This window comes from Mesoplodon mirus (genome assembly GCF_964341445.2).
Source record: "Mesoplodon mirus genome assembly, chromosome: X".
Lineage (NCBI taxonomy): Eukaryota > Metazoa > Chordata > Mammalia > Artiodactyla > Ziphiidae > Mesoplodon > Mesoplodon mirus.
The window spans coordinates 138,764,655-138,779,910 of record NC_138981.1 but is presented as its reverse complement, the minus strand read 5'-3'; the positions used below and the strand labels follow the sequence as shown (position 1 = coordinate 138,779,910).

The following is a 15,256-nucleotide window of genomic DNA, read 5'->3' as shown; positions in this document are numbered from 1 at the left end:
AATGGCCTGTGTGGATGTGCTCTTGGCAACAGCCAGGACACCTGTTGCCCCCATCCTTGGTGGGACCTAGACCCCCTGGGAGGGGCACCAGAACCGAGATGAGACTGGATGGGACAAATCCACTAATTGTTGGATGAAGGATTGGATTCATTCACCAAGCACTTATTTCCTGAGTGATTCTCCTGGGCCAAGTTGACAGAGACACTCTCTGGGAGTGGATGCTTTGCTGAGGAAGACAAGCCAAAGAAGGTGATTTTGCAGAGATGCATGCTCTTCAGACAGGGCAGGCGGGGTGATTACTATATAGAATGTGTTGGAGGAGGACAGCTGAGGCCTCTTTGAGGAGGTGACATTTGAGCTGAGACCTGATGGAGTGAGGGAGCAAGCCAAACAGTTACCTGAGTGAAGAGTGTTCCAGGCAGAGAGGCAGCGAGTGCAAAGGCCCTGGGGCGGGTGCATGTGTGGTGTGCTTGAGGACCAGTTAAGAAGCCAGTGTGGCTGGAGCTGCTTGAGCAAGGGGTGGGGGGGAGTGGGTGGAGAGGGGCCAAAGCAGTGATGGGGAAGAGAGACCAATCACACAGAGCTCTTAGGCTCCTGTAAGGACTCATGCTTTGGTTTGGAGTGACATGAAGAGCCGTGGGAGGGTTTGGAGCTCAGCGGTGACATGATCTCAATAAAAGGAATGCTCTGGCTGCTCGGTGGGGAAGAAACTGCCGGTTGGAGAGGTTAAGGGTGCAGGCAGAGGGCAGGGGGAGCCCAGCGAGGAGGCTGTTGCTGTCCTCCAAGTGATTGCTGATGGGGGCTCAGGCCAAGGTGGCAGAAGTGGCAGTGGCAGGGCTGGGGCTAGGGAAGGAGACTGTTTTAGGTCAAGTGGCCTGGATGCCCTGTCTGCGGAGAGGACATTAGAGCAGAGACCCGAAGGCACCCAGAGAGCCAGGTCAACATGTGGGTGGAGACTTCTGTGTGGAGGACACTGGTGGTGCAAAGGCCCTGGGGCCGGCCCAGTCAGGCTGCCGGGCGGAGCCGGAGCCGGCGGGAACCCGCACGAATGACAAAGGAGGGAGGCGGGGGCGGCAGGCGCCGTCCGATTGCCTTACAAGGCGCCCTGCAGTGCCGCGGCCGCGCTCGGCCACCGCGTGCTCGGCCGCCAGCGGGCGGCGGGGGCGCGCGCGGAGGGGGGCGGGGCCGCCGGGGCGAGGGCGGGGGGCTCGGCGCGGTGGTTACTGCGCTAGGCGACGCTGCGGCTTCGCTTCGGCTCCAGGTCCGCACCCGGCGCTCCGGGGCGCGGGCGCGCGCTGGCGGGGGCGTGCAGTGTCCCGGGCCACAGCAGGCCCCGCGCACACCTGTCACGCCCGGCGCGCCCCCGGCCGGCACGCACGCGGCCCACGCAGCTCGGGACGCGGGAGGCCCGGGCTGCCGAGTCCCTCCCGCCGCGAGGCGCCGAGGGCAGCGCTGAGCCGGGTGGCCGCGTGGGTGGCCGTGGCGGGCGGCTGTGCGCGGGGGTCGCAGGTGCATCTCGGGCGGGTCGGTGGCCTGGGGGGCGCGTGCCTGTGGGCGCTGGGCCGTGGGTGGCAGGTCTAGGCTTGGGGGCGGCCGGGGGCGCCTCTGGGCGCTGCGGATGTGGGTGAGCCTGGAGGGGCCCGGGGGTGGGGCACGGAGCCTTCTGGAAGGCGGCCAATCGCGGCTGACTAGGTTGTGTGGGGGCGGAGAGGGGGTCTCTGGGCGCTGATCGTCGTCGGGGTGCCAGGTCGCGGGGCGTCGGATCGTGGCCGTATCTGGGAGGGGGAGAAGTTTATGCGGCGGCCTCGCTGGAGGTGTCCACCTGGGAGTGCGGACCTGGACAGTGGGGGAGGGGCGAGATATAACGGGCTGGGGGAGGGTGTGTGGGACCTGTGTTCCTGAGTGGGGCTGTGGCTGAGGGTGGCTGAGGCACTGCCGGATCTGGGCTTTGGGGGACGGGGCTGCCCCTCGCCCAGGGAGCTTCCCTCCACCTCTCCCTGCACCCCCAGACATGCTGCTGCTCAAGAAACAGACGGAGGACATCAGCAGCGTCTATGAGATCCGGGAGAAGCTCGGCTCGTGAGTGCGTGTGTGTGTGTGTGTGTGTGTGTGTGCGCACGCGCGTGAGTGAGAGTGTGTGTATTTGTGTGGGGGGATGGGTGGCATGGGACGGGGAGGGCTTCCCCATCTCCTTCGGCTAAGGGGGCCCTTCTCCCTCCCCGCCTCTGCTCTCGCGCCCCGCCCTCCTCCTCACCTTTCCCCTCCCTTCCTGCCTCCCCCTCTGCCGCAGGGGCGCTTTCTCCGAGGTGGTGCTGGCCCAGGAGCGGGGCTCCTCACACCTTGTCGCCCTCAAGTGCATCCCCAAGAAGGCCCTTCGAGGCAAGGAGGCCCTGGTGGAGAACGAGATCGCGGTGCTCCGCAGGTGTGCGCCCCGCACTGGCTGGGAGCCTCCTGGGGTGGAGCGCCCTGCCTCCTCCGTGTCCCCAGAAAGGCCTGGCCGGGGCTCTGCCTTGCTGGACCAGCAGGGGCGGCCCGTGGTAGGGTAGGGGGCAGGGGCGGGAGGAAGAGAAGAGGGTGAAGGGCTTCCCTGGGGGTCCAGAGGGGGCCGTGGCGGCCCGTAAGGGGCTTTTTCTTGCTGTTGCAGGGTCAGCCACCCCAACATCGTGGCTCTGGAGGACGTCCACGAGAGCCCTTCCCACCTCTATCTGGCCATGGAGCTGTGAGGAGGGCGGGGTCAGGCGGGGGTGGGTGGGGCCGGGGGCCGGGTCAGCTGAGCCCCTGCTCCCCCCAGGGTGACAGGGGGCGAGCTGTTCGATCGCATCATGGAGCGCGGCTCGTACACGGAAAAGGACGCCAGCCACCTGGTGGGCCAGGTCCTTGGTGCGGTCTCCTACCTGCACAGCCTGGGCATCGTGCACCGAGACCTCAAGGTACCTGCCCTCCTGCCCGCCCATCCAGGCCTTGCCCCGAGTCCCTGTGCACCACGGGTCTGGGGGCCTTGAGGGCGCCCAGCCCCGGGGACCACACCAGGGCTGACCCGGTGTTCTCTCTGGCACCTGTGTGTCACAGCCTGAAAACCTCCTCTATGCCACGCCCTTCGAGGACTCCAAGATCATGGTCTCTGACTTTGGCCTCTCCAAAATCCAGGCTGGCAACATGCTAGGCACCGCCTGTGGGACCCCGGGCTATGTGGGTAAGTGAGGGGGGTGCCCCGAGGCTCACCGGGGGCCTGGGGGCCAGGGGACCCTGTGGGAGCCGAGGTGCCAGGGGCAGGGCAGGCGGTGGGCCGCTCCTGGGGTGCACTAGGCTGAGCCCGGCAGCACTGAAGGCGTGGTGTGCGTGTGCGCGGGTGTGCGTCTGTCTGTCTCTGGCCCCCAGCCCCGGAGCTCTTGGAGCAGAAACCCTACGGGAAGGCCGTAGATGTGTGGGCCCTGGGTGTCATCTCCTACATCCTGTGAGTGACCACTGGGAAGGCTCTTCTTCTGCCTGCCTGCCCCCTGCTGGGTTGGGGAGGTTTGGACAGCCGGGTGATTCATCTGTGGGTGCCAGGCTGTGTGGGTACCCCCCCTTCTACGATGAGAGCGACCCCGAACTCTTCAGCCAGATCCTGAGGGCCAGCTACGAGTTTGACTCTCCCTTTTGGGATGACATCTCAGAATCAGGTGAACTTGAGGCTGACCCCAAGCTCAGGGAGTGGGGAGGGACGCGGGGCCGTGGGGATGGGGCGGGCTGACCTGGTTTCCCTGTCCCAGCCAAAGACTTCATCCGGCACCTTCTGGAGCGAGATCCCCAGAAAAGGTTCACCTGCCAGCAGGCCTTACAGCATCTTTGGTGAGCGGGACCCCTGCTGAGCTGTCCTCGGACCAGAGGGTCCACACCCTCAAAGACCCCCACCCCTCACTGACCTTTGGCCTCGCCCTAGGATCTCCGGGGATACAGCCTTTGACAAGGACATCCTGGGCTCAGTCAGTGAGCAGATCCAGAAGAATTTTGCCCGGACCCACTGGAAGGTCAGTGTGGGGAGGGGCCTGGGGACCCGGCTCAAGGCTGCCCGCCCCGTCCGTCAGCCTCAGGAGGATGGTCTGGGCCGCCGGTGCTCTTTATGGTCCTTGAAGTCTTGGGACCAGGGTCGAGACATGGCCTGACACCCCTCTCTCCCTGCAGCGAGCGTTCAATGCCACCTCCTTCCTGCGCCACATCCGCAAGCTGGGGCAGAGCCCGGAGGGTGAGGACGCCTCGGGACGGAGGGTGTTGAGCCACAGCCACCCGGGCCTCCACACTGGCCAGCCCCCCAAGTGGTGACACACAGGTGCGTGGGGGTGAGCCCTGCACCCGCTGGGAGCTGGCTCCTTGCTGAGCTCAGGGGGTGGCAGGCCCCATGTGGCCAAGATCTCAGCAGGGTGGACCCCACAGAGTAGCGGGCTGAGGGCAGAGAGCACAGACAGAGGGGAGGAGCCGGGGTCCCCAAGAAGTGGATGAGACAGAGAGGTGGGGGGCAGGCCGTGCCGCTGGCAGGGACCGTGAGGGTTCTCGAGGGGCCTGGTGCCAAGACCCAGTGAGCACCTCTGCTGAGAGCCTGGGCTGGGAGCAGGGGGCGCAGGGCAGGCCAGGGGCGCCTCCTGACTGCCCCCTTCCCTGTGCTTCTCTCTTCTTCTCCACCCCAGGCTGAGCGCACGGACCCCCAGACTCCCTTCCAATGGACCCTTTCAGTCCCCCCCCACCTCCCCCTCCCGCCCCGGGGCACCTCTGCGGTAGAGCTTGAGCCCTGTGGGTGTGGAGCAGGGTACTGGCGGGGGCACTGTTGGGGCGCGTCCACAGACTTCCCTCCCCTGTCCCTGCCACACCCCGTCTAGAAACCAAGAGGCCCAGGGGCTGTCCTTCCCGTGCTGTTCTGTGCTTTGCTGACTGTGGGTGGTCCTGCTTGTGTCGTGGCCCTCCAGCCTCCCTCCAGTCTTCCCCAAATCAATAAAGACAGACAGAGCAATGGGCAGTGGTGAGCTGGGGCGAGGGATGAGGGCTGGGAAGGAAACCAAGGAGGCAGGCCACCTCGCCCGTCACCACCCGAACTTCTGCTCCCCCCATCACAGCAGACAAGCTCCGGGTTGTCCAAGAACTTCCTGTCCCCACTCCCCGACGTGCCGGCAAGAGGCAGCCGAGCCGGCCAGCTCTGCCACCCTCGAGGTTGGCCTGCATGTGGCTCTGGGGCCCTGGGCCGGGCTCAGGGGCGAGTGGAGGCCCGGGTGCTGTAGCCGGGAGGGCAACCAGAGTTCCGGGCTGTCTTCACCCCCCCTCCCCGCCTCCCCCGGCCCCGTCTCCCTTCCTTCCCCTGCTTCCCGTGGCCGTGGCCGGACAGAGCATTCCCCGGGCACGCCTTGCACCGGAAGGCTCTGCAGCCCCTGTCTCTGAGGCTGGAGGAGGGGCCCCTCGGCCAGGAGAGGGCGCTGCTGGGGCCTCAACCCCTGTGCTGGGTCATGGCTTTGGCTCCGCTGGGCTCCAGGCCCTGGGGCACCCGGGCTGGGTGGGTCGTGGCTTCCGGTGTGAAGAACGGTGGCTGGTCTTCTGGTCTGTGCAGCCCCTGCCCCTCACACCCCCATTCTGGATCGGGTAGGGCTCCAGAGCCCGGCCTGGCTGGGCCCCAGGCCTTTACTGGCTCCGCTCGGCCTTTGTCCCGCGCCCATGAGGGGAAGGCTCCCAGTCAGGGCAGAAGGAGCACCCTCAGGGTTCTGGCTGAGCTGGCCACCCCTTTGTCCCACTGTCACCCCTGCCCACTGGCCCCTGCCAGCCTGCATCGCAGAGCCTGCTGGAGAAGACACTTCTCCACGTCGACCTTTGGGACCTGAAGGGAGACTGCGAGGCCCAGAGCAGGGCTGGCCTGGGTCTCGGGGGTGGGGCTGGAGCAGGGGCCGGGTTTCCACCGAGGAGGGTAGCCACGCCCAAGTCCCTCTCTGGAGTTCTCCTCCTCCCAGCATCCTCCCACCCCCTTCCATGCACAGCCACGCAGGCCCCTGAGCCCGGGGCAAGTCCCGAGGGGTAGGCAGCTTCCCCCTCTGTCCCCACGGCCAATTCTAGGCCATCCTTTGCTCTAGGCTTTTGTGTCATACAATGCGGTCCCACGACGCCAGCTCCCCTTTCTCTGTCCATAGCCCTGGGGACCTCAGGCTGCCATAACCTTGGCCGGGTCTCTACAGCTTGGCCTCTTCACCTCCAATGACCTGTCCTGCCTCCCCTTAGCCCCCCACTTGGGGCCTTGTCATCTCCTGTCCTGCCACCTCAGACATCCCCTTCTCTGGCTCTCCTCCCCTCTTTTGGTTGTTCACGTTGGCCTCCCAGCACACTCACGTTTTCTCGCTTTGCCATCAAGACTGATTGGGCCTCTACTCTGTGCCAGGCGCTGAGCTCAGCGGCCAAGGTGCCCACCGTCATGGAGGAGGTCCTGCAGTGGAGGCAGTGGGCTTACTCAGGTGGCGGGAACGATCCGCCCGGGGAAGGTAGCAGCTGGCTGCTCAGGGAGGCCTGAGCAGGAGCACCAGAGCCAGCCTTCCAGATGGAATCACACTCCTTTGGAGACAGCCAGCTCTTCCAGCCCAGGCTGCAGCCACATCCTCGCTGCGGAGTCAGAGTCGGGCCCCAGCTCCAGCCGCAGTGACACAGGGTGCAATTTGACCTTCCACCAGCAGGAGGCGCCACAGTCACATTTTCCACGTTCCTCAGCCACCTGTTGATCCTGCAGCACCTGGGGCAGCTGCTCAAAACCATTTCTCCTCCACCCCCCCCACCCAAAATCTTGCCCCAGGGAGAGGCCTACCCTGCCCATCTGGGAGCAGGGAGACGGGGGACCCCCAGGTCGGGCAGTGGCGTCACCGTTCATCCCTCTGAGCCCTTCCCATCTTGGGGGGCAGTTTGCGAGAAGAAAGCTTTGGGTGACCCAGGCCGTGGGAGCATTTCGGGCTCAGGGAAGAGCAGGTGCTCAGGTACTGAGGCTGCCCTAGAGGGACGGGTCAGACTGGAGCCCGGTGAGGTGAGAGCTGGGCCTTAGTCTCTGAGCTGCGATGAGCCGCTGGTGGGGTGGGAGCCCAAGAGCGCCCTTGTCCGGGCTGGGGAGGTGCTGAGCTGCTGTGAGTCTGGAGCCGGGGCCAGAGGACTGGCCTTCCCAGGTGTCAGGGACCAGACTGGATTTGAGGGGGGAGCCCCTGTGGCCGTCACGAGACGAAGCTGTCTCTCTCATTCTGGGCCACACAGGGTGGGCCACACGCTCTGTCCTGGAGCGAATCTGTGGGTGTCAGAAGGGTTAGCTCAGTGGTGAGTCTTTTTAAAAATGTTTTGGCTGCGCCGCCTGGCATGCAGAATATTAGTTCCCAGACCATGGATTGAAACCCTGCCCCCTGCAGTGGAAGCTCGGAGTCTTAACCACTGCACCGCCAGGGAAGTCCCAGTGGTGAGTCTTTATTGAGCACTTACTGTGTGCCAGGCACCCGTATTAACTCCAACCTCGACTATGAGGTAGCGACTCTCATCATCATCATCCCCACTTTGGATACTGGGAGGCGGGGGCATAGAGGCCGCATAACTGAGCAGTCTTGGGCTCTACCTCCTGCCGGTCTCTGTGTAAGTGAGGAGGGCTCACTGGGAACATGAAGGTCATGTGGGGACTTGGGGAGAAGGCAGGGGAGCTCTTCTCCACCCTTCTCTTGGTGAGCGCAAACTGGGCTGGGTGAGGGGCACCCTGGATTTGAGTTTCAGCCTTGCAGGTGGTTCTGTAGCCTTTAACACTCCCTGTGCCTCTAGCTCATTGAGTCAATTCCCTGTGAAATGGGAACCTGGGTGATGGGGCAAACCCCTCTGGAGTTCAGTGTGAGGGCCTGGGCTGACAACAGGGGCACGTCTGGGGGCCATGTCGGAGGGCAAGGTGAGAGATGTGCTGACGGAGGGAGCTGAAGAGGGACTGGAAGGATGGACGTTGGTCGTGGTGGACTGAGCAGGGGGGCTGTGAGGGAGTCTAGGAGAGAAGCAGGCCTATTCAGGGCCCATGGCAGCCATGTTCTCCACGCAACCCCACCTCTGCCCAGGCACCCCTGTCTCCATCCCCGTCTCTTCAGGTGGGCAAGACACGAAGTACGGAGTGTTTGGGAAAAAACCGAATAACCCGATTTGGTTGATTGAAAGTTGTTGGGACAAGTGGTTAGAGATTGCCCAGAAGAATGAACTTTCTCAACAGGGCACTGGGGAGCCACTGGAGGGCTGTAGGGAGGATGGTGGCAAGATGAGATTTTTGCTTTAAGACAGTTTTCAAGAATTTTTCAACCCTATCTGGCCCCTCTTGATAAATATAAAAATCTCATCTCTAGATGCCGCCCCACCCAAGCCCCATGGAGATTTCAATAGTTCCCCTCATGCCAGGGAGCCCAGCCTGCCTCAAGTGATGTCCTGAGTAGAGGCCCAGTTGTTTTTTCTCAGTTTATCCTAGTTCTTTCAATTATTGCCTTATGTATTTTTAAGTTAGGTTATTAAGTGCAGATGAGTTTAGGATTGCTACGTATTTCGTATGTTGCACATTTGGTCAAAATGGAGCAACATGCATTAATACTAGTAATGCTTTTGCCTTATAGTCGACTTATACAGTGATAGCAGCATAGCAACTATATCTTTCTTTTGGTGAATACTTGTCTGGCATATCTTGTTCAATTCTTCTTTCAAACTTCATTTCTTTTACTGAGATATAATTCACACGCCATAAACCTCACCCTTTAAAATGTACAATTTATTGTTGTTTTGGTATACAGGTGTCCCTGACTTACAATGGTTTGACTTACGATTTTTCGACTTTTACGATGGTGCGAAAGCAATACGCATTCATTAGAAACCGTGCTTCGGATTTTGATCTTTTTCCGGGTTAGCAATATGTGGTGCAGTCCTCTCTCATGATGCTGGGCAGTGGCAGCCACCCGAAGCTCCCACTCAGCCACTTGATCACGAGGGTAAACAATGGATACACTTATGACCATTCTATACCCAGACAGCCATTCTGTTTTTCACTTTCAGTACAGTATTCAAGTACATGACATATTCAACACTTTATTATAAAATAGGCTTTGTGTTAGATGATTTTGTCAAACTGTAGGCTAATATGACTGTTCTGAGCATACTGAAGGTAGGCTAAGCTAAGCTATGATGTTTGGTAAGTTAAGTGTATTACATGCATTTTCGACTTAGGATATTTTCAACTTATGATGGGTTTATTGGGATGTAACCCCATCAGAAGTTGAGGAAGATCTGTGTTTACAGTTTATGTCATCACGATCTAATTCCAGAATATTTTCATCACCCCAAAGGAAAACCCTGTACCCGTTAGCGGTAACTCCCCATCCGGCCTCCATCCTGCAGCCCCTGGCAACCACTAATCTACCTTCTGTCTCTGTGGACTTCCCTATTCTGCTATTTTACATAAATGGAATCACAATATGTGGCTCTTTGTGTTTGGCTTATTTCATTAAGCATAATGTTTTCAAGGTTCATCCATGTTGTAGCATGTATCAGTACTTCATTCATTTTTATAGCTGAACAATGTTCCATTGTATGCATAGACCACGTTCTATCTATCCATGCATCCATTGATGGACATCTGGGTTGTTTCCACCTTTTGGCTATTGTGAATAATGCTGCTATGATTATTTCTGTGCAAGTTTTTGTGTGGACATACGTTTTCAGTTGCATTATTTGATAGAATTCACCAGTGAAGACTTCTGGGTTTGGATTTTCTTTGTGGGAAGATTTTCAATTACTAATTCAACCTATTTGCTTGTCATAAGTCTGTTCAGATTTTCTATTTCTTTTAAAGTCAATTGTGGTCATTTTTGTCTTTCCAGGAGTTTGTCCATTTCATCTGAATTGTCTAATTTGTTGGCATAAACTTGTTCAAAACATTGCCTTATAACCCTTAACATTTTTATTTTATTTTTATTTTTATTTTTTTAATTTTTTTTTTGCAGTATGCGGGCCTCTCACTGTTGTGGCCTCTCCCGTTGCGGAGCACAGGCTCCGGATGCGCAGGCTCAGCAGCCATGGCTCACGGGCCCAGCCTCTCCGCGGCATGTGGGATCTTCCCGGCCCAGGGCTCGAACCTGTGTCCCCTGCATTGGCAGACGGATTCTTAACCACTGCACAACCAAGGAAGTCCCCTCATTTCATTCTTGATCTTGGTAATCTTTTTTTTTTTTGACCATGCTGTGCAGCTTGTGGGGTCTTAGTTCCCCAGCCAGGGATTGAATCCGGGCCCATGGCAGTGAAAGCACTGAGTCCTAACCACTGGACCGCCAGAGAATTCCCAGGTAATCTTTTTGTCTTTCTTTTGTTTTTTTTTTTACGGTATTATTATTTTAAAATTTATTTATTTATTTACTTACTTACTTACTTACTTATTTTTGCGTTACGCGGGCCTCTCACTGTTGTGGCCTCTCCCATTGCGGAGCACAGGCTCCGGCCGCGCAGGCTCAGTGGCCATGGCTCACGGGCCCAGCTGCTCCGCGGCATGTGGGATCCTCCCGGACCGGGGCATGAACCCGCGGACCCTGCATCGGCAGGCGGACTCTCAACCACTGAGCCACCAGGGAAGCCCTATTTTATTTATTTATTTTTGGCTGCGTTGGGTCTTTGTTGCTGTACGAGGGCTTTCTCTAGGTGTGGCGAGTGGGGGCTACCCTTCGTTGCGGTGCGCGGGCTTCTCATTGCGGTGGTGTCTCTTGTTGTGGAGCACGGGCTCTAGGCCTGCGGGCTCAGTAGTTGTGGCTTGTGGGCTCTAGAGCACAGGCTCAGTAGTTGTGGTGCACGGGCTTAGTTGCTCCACGGCATGTGGGATCTTCCTGGACCAGGGCTCGAACCTGTGTCCCTTGCATTGGCAGGTGGATTCTTAACCACTGTAGTGCCACCAGGGAAGTCCCCTCTTTTCATTCTTGATCTTGGTAATCTTTTTTTTTTTGGCTGTGTTGTGCAGTTTGTGGAGTCTTAGTTCCTGTACTAGGGATTGAGCCTTGGCCCACAGCAGTGAAAGCACTGAGTCCCAACCACTGGACCGCCAGGGAAAAGAACAGGTAATCTTCTTTTCTTGATCAGTCTAAGTAAGATCAACTTTGCTGGTCTTTTCAAAGAACCAACTTTTCACTGATCTTCTGTATTGTTTTTCTGTTTTCTATTTCATTCATTTCTGCACTAATCTTCCATCTGCTTGCTTTGCATTTAGTTTGCTTTTCTTTTTCTAGTTTATTAAGGTATATCATTTGGCCATTGATTTGAGACCTTTTCTTGTTGTTGTTGGTATAGGCACTTAAAGATAAATTTCTCTTGTAAACAATATATAGTTAGCTGAATCTTGCTTTTTTGAATCTCTGATTTTTGATTGGGGTGTTTAGACCCTGCATATTTAATGTAGTGATTGATATGGTTGGATTTACATTTGCCATTTTGCTCTTGGTTTCTCTATATTGCCTGTCTTTTTGTTCCTCTCTTCCTCCTTGACTGCCTTCTCTTGTGTTAAATATTTAGTGTACCATTTTATTTCTGCTGCTGATTTTTTAACTATATACTTTTGAATTACAGTTGCATTACAGGGACTCCCCTGGTGGTCTAGTGGTAAAGAATCCTCCTTCCAATGCAGGGGACGTGGGTTCGATCTCTGGTCGGGGAGCTAAGATCCCACATACTGCAGGGCAACTAAGCCCGCACACCACAACTACTGAGCTAACACGCCTCAATGAGACAGCCCACGTGCCACAATTACAGAGCCCACGCACCCTGGAGCCCATGCACCACAACTAGAGAGAGAAAACCCACAGGCCACAACTAGAGAGAAGCCCGAGCAGACTGTGAGCTGTAACGAAAAAGATCTCGCATCCCTCAACAAAGATCCTGTGTGCAGCAAGTAAGACCTGATGCAGCCAAAAAAAGTAAGGAAAATAAATAAATAAAATAAATATTTAAAAAACCCACAAAGAACAATTGCATTACAATATGGATCTTAACTAATCACAATCTACTTCATATTAATACTCATTTAATTTTTGGTAAAATGTAGAAACTTTGCTCCAGTATAGCTCCATTCCTTCCTTCCTCTTTTGTGCTATTAATGTCATGTATATTACATCTATTTATGTTATAATATAAACTCAAATGTACAGTGTTATAGCTATTGCTTTATACAATCTTATGTCTTCTAAAGAAGTTAAGAGAAGAAATAAGGAAAAATATATTAAGAGAGACATTTATATTAACCCAGATATTAATCATTTTTGCTGCTCTTCATTTCTTCTTGTGAATTCAAGTTACTAACTGGTGTCAGCCTGAAGGACTTCTTTTAGTATTTCTTGTAAAGAAGTATACTAGCAATGAATTCTCCTAGTCTTTGTTTATCTGGAAATGTCTTTTTTAAACCTTCAGTTTTTTTAAAGGATAGTTTTGCTAGATATAGAATTTTTGATGGACAGTGTCTTTTTCTTTCAGCTCTTTGATTATGTCATTTCACTGTCTTTTGGCCTTCATTGTTTCTGATGTTAATTTTATTGTGGTTTTCTTCTATGTGGGTCATTTTTCTCCTATTGCTTTCAAAATTTTGTATCTTTGGCTTTCAACAATTTGACTGTGAAGTGTCTATGAGTAACTCTCTTTGTTTTTATCTTATTTGGGGTTCATTGAACTTCTTGGACCTGATTAATGTTTCTCATAAAATTTTGGACATTTCTGTCATTGTTTCTTCAAATATTTATTCTGAGCCTTTCTGTCCTCTTCTTCAAGACCTCCCATTACACATATTTTAGAATGTTTGATGTTGTTCCACAGGTCTCTGAAGCTCAATCATTTTTCTCTCTTTTCTCCAGATTGGATAATTTATATTATTGATCTATTTTCAAGTTCAGTAATAATTTCTTATGACATCTTGAACCTACTCTTTAATACTTCTAGAGTTTTCATTTCAGTTATTGTACTCTTTAAATCCATTGTTTCCATTTAGTTATCGTTTCATAATTTCTGTATCCCTATTGAGAATCTCTATTTGTTGATTCTTTGTTGTCCTACTTTCCTTTAACTCTTTAAAAAATATTTATTTATTTTCTTTATTTTTTTGGCTGCATCAGGTCTTAGTTGCGGCATGTGGTATCTTTGTTGAGGCATGCAGGATCTTTCATTGTGGCACAGGCTCTGCATTGGGGCGTGCGGGCTTCTCTCTAGTTGTGGCGTGTGGGTTTTCTCTCTCTAGTTGTGGAGCATGGGCTCCAGGGTGTGTGGGCTCTATAGTTTGCAGCACGCGGGCTCTCTTGTTGAGGCGCACTAGCTCAGTAGTTGTGGCACGTGGGCTTAGTTGCCCTGTGGCATGTGGGATCTTAGTTCCCTGACCAGGGATCGAACCCATGTCCCCTGCATTGGGAGGCAGATTCTTTACCACTGGACCACCAGGGAAATCCCATTTTCCTTTAACTCTTTAAACATGGTTTCTGTTAGTACTTTGAACATATTTATAATAAGTGCTTTGAAGTTTTCATCTGTTAATTCCAACATCTGGGAACACTCAGAGACAGTTTCTTTTCTTTCTTTTTTTAAAAAAAATATTTATTTATTTATTTATTTATTTGGCTGTGCCAGGTCTTAGCTGTGGCACGCAGGATCTTTGTTGCTACGTGCAGGATCTTCTTTGCGGCATGCAGGATCTTTAGTTGCAGCGTGTGGGATCTAGTTCCCTGACCAGGGATTGAACCCGGGCCCCCTGTATTGGGAGCGTGGAGTCTTAGCCACTGGACCACCAAGGAAGTCCCCAGAGACAAACAGTTTCTGTTGACTGTTTTCCCTAATGTGGGTCACACTTTGCTGTTTCTTTGCATGTCTTGTAATTTTGTTTTGCTGAAAACTGAACATTTTATTTTATTTTTATTTTTTAAAAACCATTTCATAGTTTTTAAAAATTAATTAATGAATTAATTTATTTTTGGCTGCGTTGGGTCTTTGTTGCTGCACGCGGGCTTTCTCTAGTTGTGGCGAGCAGGGGCTACTCTTTGTTGTGGTGCACAGGCTTCTCATTGCAGTGGCTTCTCTTGTTGTGGAGCATGGGTTCTAGGTGCGGGGGCTTCAGTAGTTGTAGCTCGCGGGATCTAGAGTGAAGGCTCAGTAGTTGTGGCGCGTGGGCTTAGTAGCTCTGCGGCCTGTGGGATCTTCCCAAACCAGGGCTCGAACCCGTGTCCCCTGCGTTGGCAGGCGGATTCTTAACCACTGTGCCACCAGGGAAGTCCGAAAATTGAACATTTTAGATACTATTTTTCATCAGCTCTGGATTCTGATATTCCCTTTCCCCCTAGAAGTAGTTGTTTTGGCGTGTGTGTGTGTGTGTTTTAACTTGTTTCTTTGTTGTGTGACTTTTCTGGACTAAGTCTGTGAAATCTGTCCCCTCCCCGCCCCACAGTGTGCAGTCGGTGGTGTCTCTGCTGAGTTAAAAAAGAGTCCAGTTTAAAATTTAAGCCTGGTTTTCTAGGGGCTGCCCCTGTATCTGCCTAGCTTAGTGGCCAGACAATGATTGGACAGAAACTGTGCTCAAACATCTCAAGCCACTAAGGCTTGTATGCTCTGCTGATGGATCTGTGTGTGGGAAGGGGAGTTCTTTCAATGTTCAGGCTATTTTCAGGCCTTCCCAGGGTTTTCTTTCCACTGACCCTTTTGAGTCTCCTACATACATGTGCACAGCCTCAAGGTAGTCAGGAGAGCGTGGATGGCTTGGGACCTCTCCCTTCTCCAGCTAGGCAGGAATATGCTTGCCCCAACGAACCACTTTCACAACCTGTCTAGTAGAACTGAGCTGTTGGCCCTTCCCTGTTGTCTGTCCCTGAGAAGTTACTCCAATTGACAATGCCCCCTGGTGTGGATATTACCCACCACTCCAAATTGACTTAGCCACCTGCAAACCCGGGCAGAGAAGCTGCTGGCCTTCATGAGCTGCCTTGTCCTGGCAGAACCTCCACGCAGTGTAGTATCTTCAAATCTCTCTGGCTCCGACCCCTGTGTCCATCACCACATCTCATCTCACTCTCCCGCCTCTCTCTTTCCCTTATAAAGATGCATATGATGGCATTTAGGGCCCACCTGGAGAATCCAGGACTATTTCCCCATCTCAAGTATCCTCATTGTTTCTGACCTTGGAGACTTTCTCTTATTTTCCCACGAACTCAGCCATTCATTCAAAAATGTTTTTAGACTTCATCCCACGTTTTAGAGGTTCTGGACCAGG

The 15,256-nt window shown here is 54.1% G+C and overlaps 1 protein-coding gene across 2 annotated transcripts; it reads left to right on the top strand.

Annotated features, from left to right (window-relative positions):
* Window positions 1–2,011: 2,011 nt before the first annotated feature.
* PNCK (pregnancy up-regulated nonubiquitous CaM kinase) lies at window positions 2,012–4,933 on the top strand (the record flags this gene model as incomplete). 2 transcript variants are annotated; one of them, XM_082610555.1, is made up of 11 exons in its annotated part: window positions 2,012–2,079; window positions 2,291–2,422; window positions 2,645–2,719; window positions 2,792–2,930; window positions 3,070–3,193; window positions 3,379–3,454; window positions 3,550–3,662; window positions 3,753–3,831; window positions 3,923–4,010; window positions 4,165–4,225; window positions 4,665–4,933. In XM_082610555.1, 11 exons carry the CDS (start codon window positions 2,012–2,014, stop codon window positions 4,667–4,669), a joined length of 960 nt encoding a protein of 319 aa, XP_082466681.1. In that variant the 3' UTR covers window positions 4,670–4,933. The 2 variants fall into 2 exon arrangements, with proteins under 2 accessions (XP_082466681.1, XP_082466680.1); XM_082610554.1 differs by having other exon boundaries at window positions 4,165–4,309.
* Between the last annotated feature and the right edge of the window lie 10,323 nt (window positions 4,934–15,256).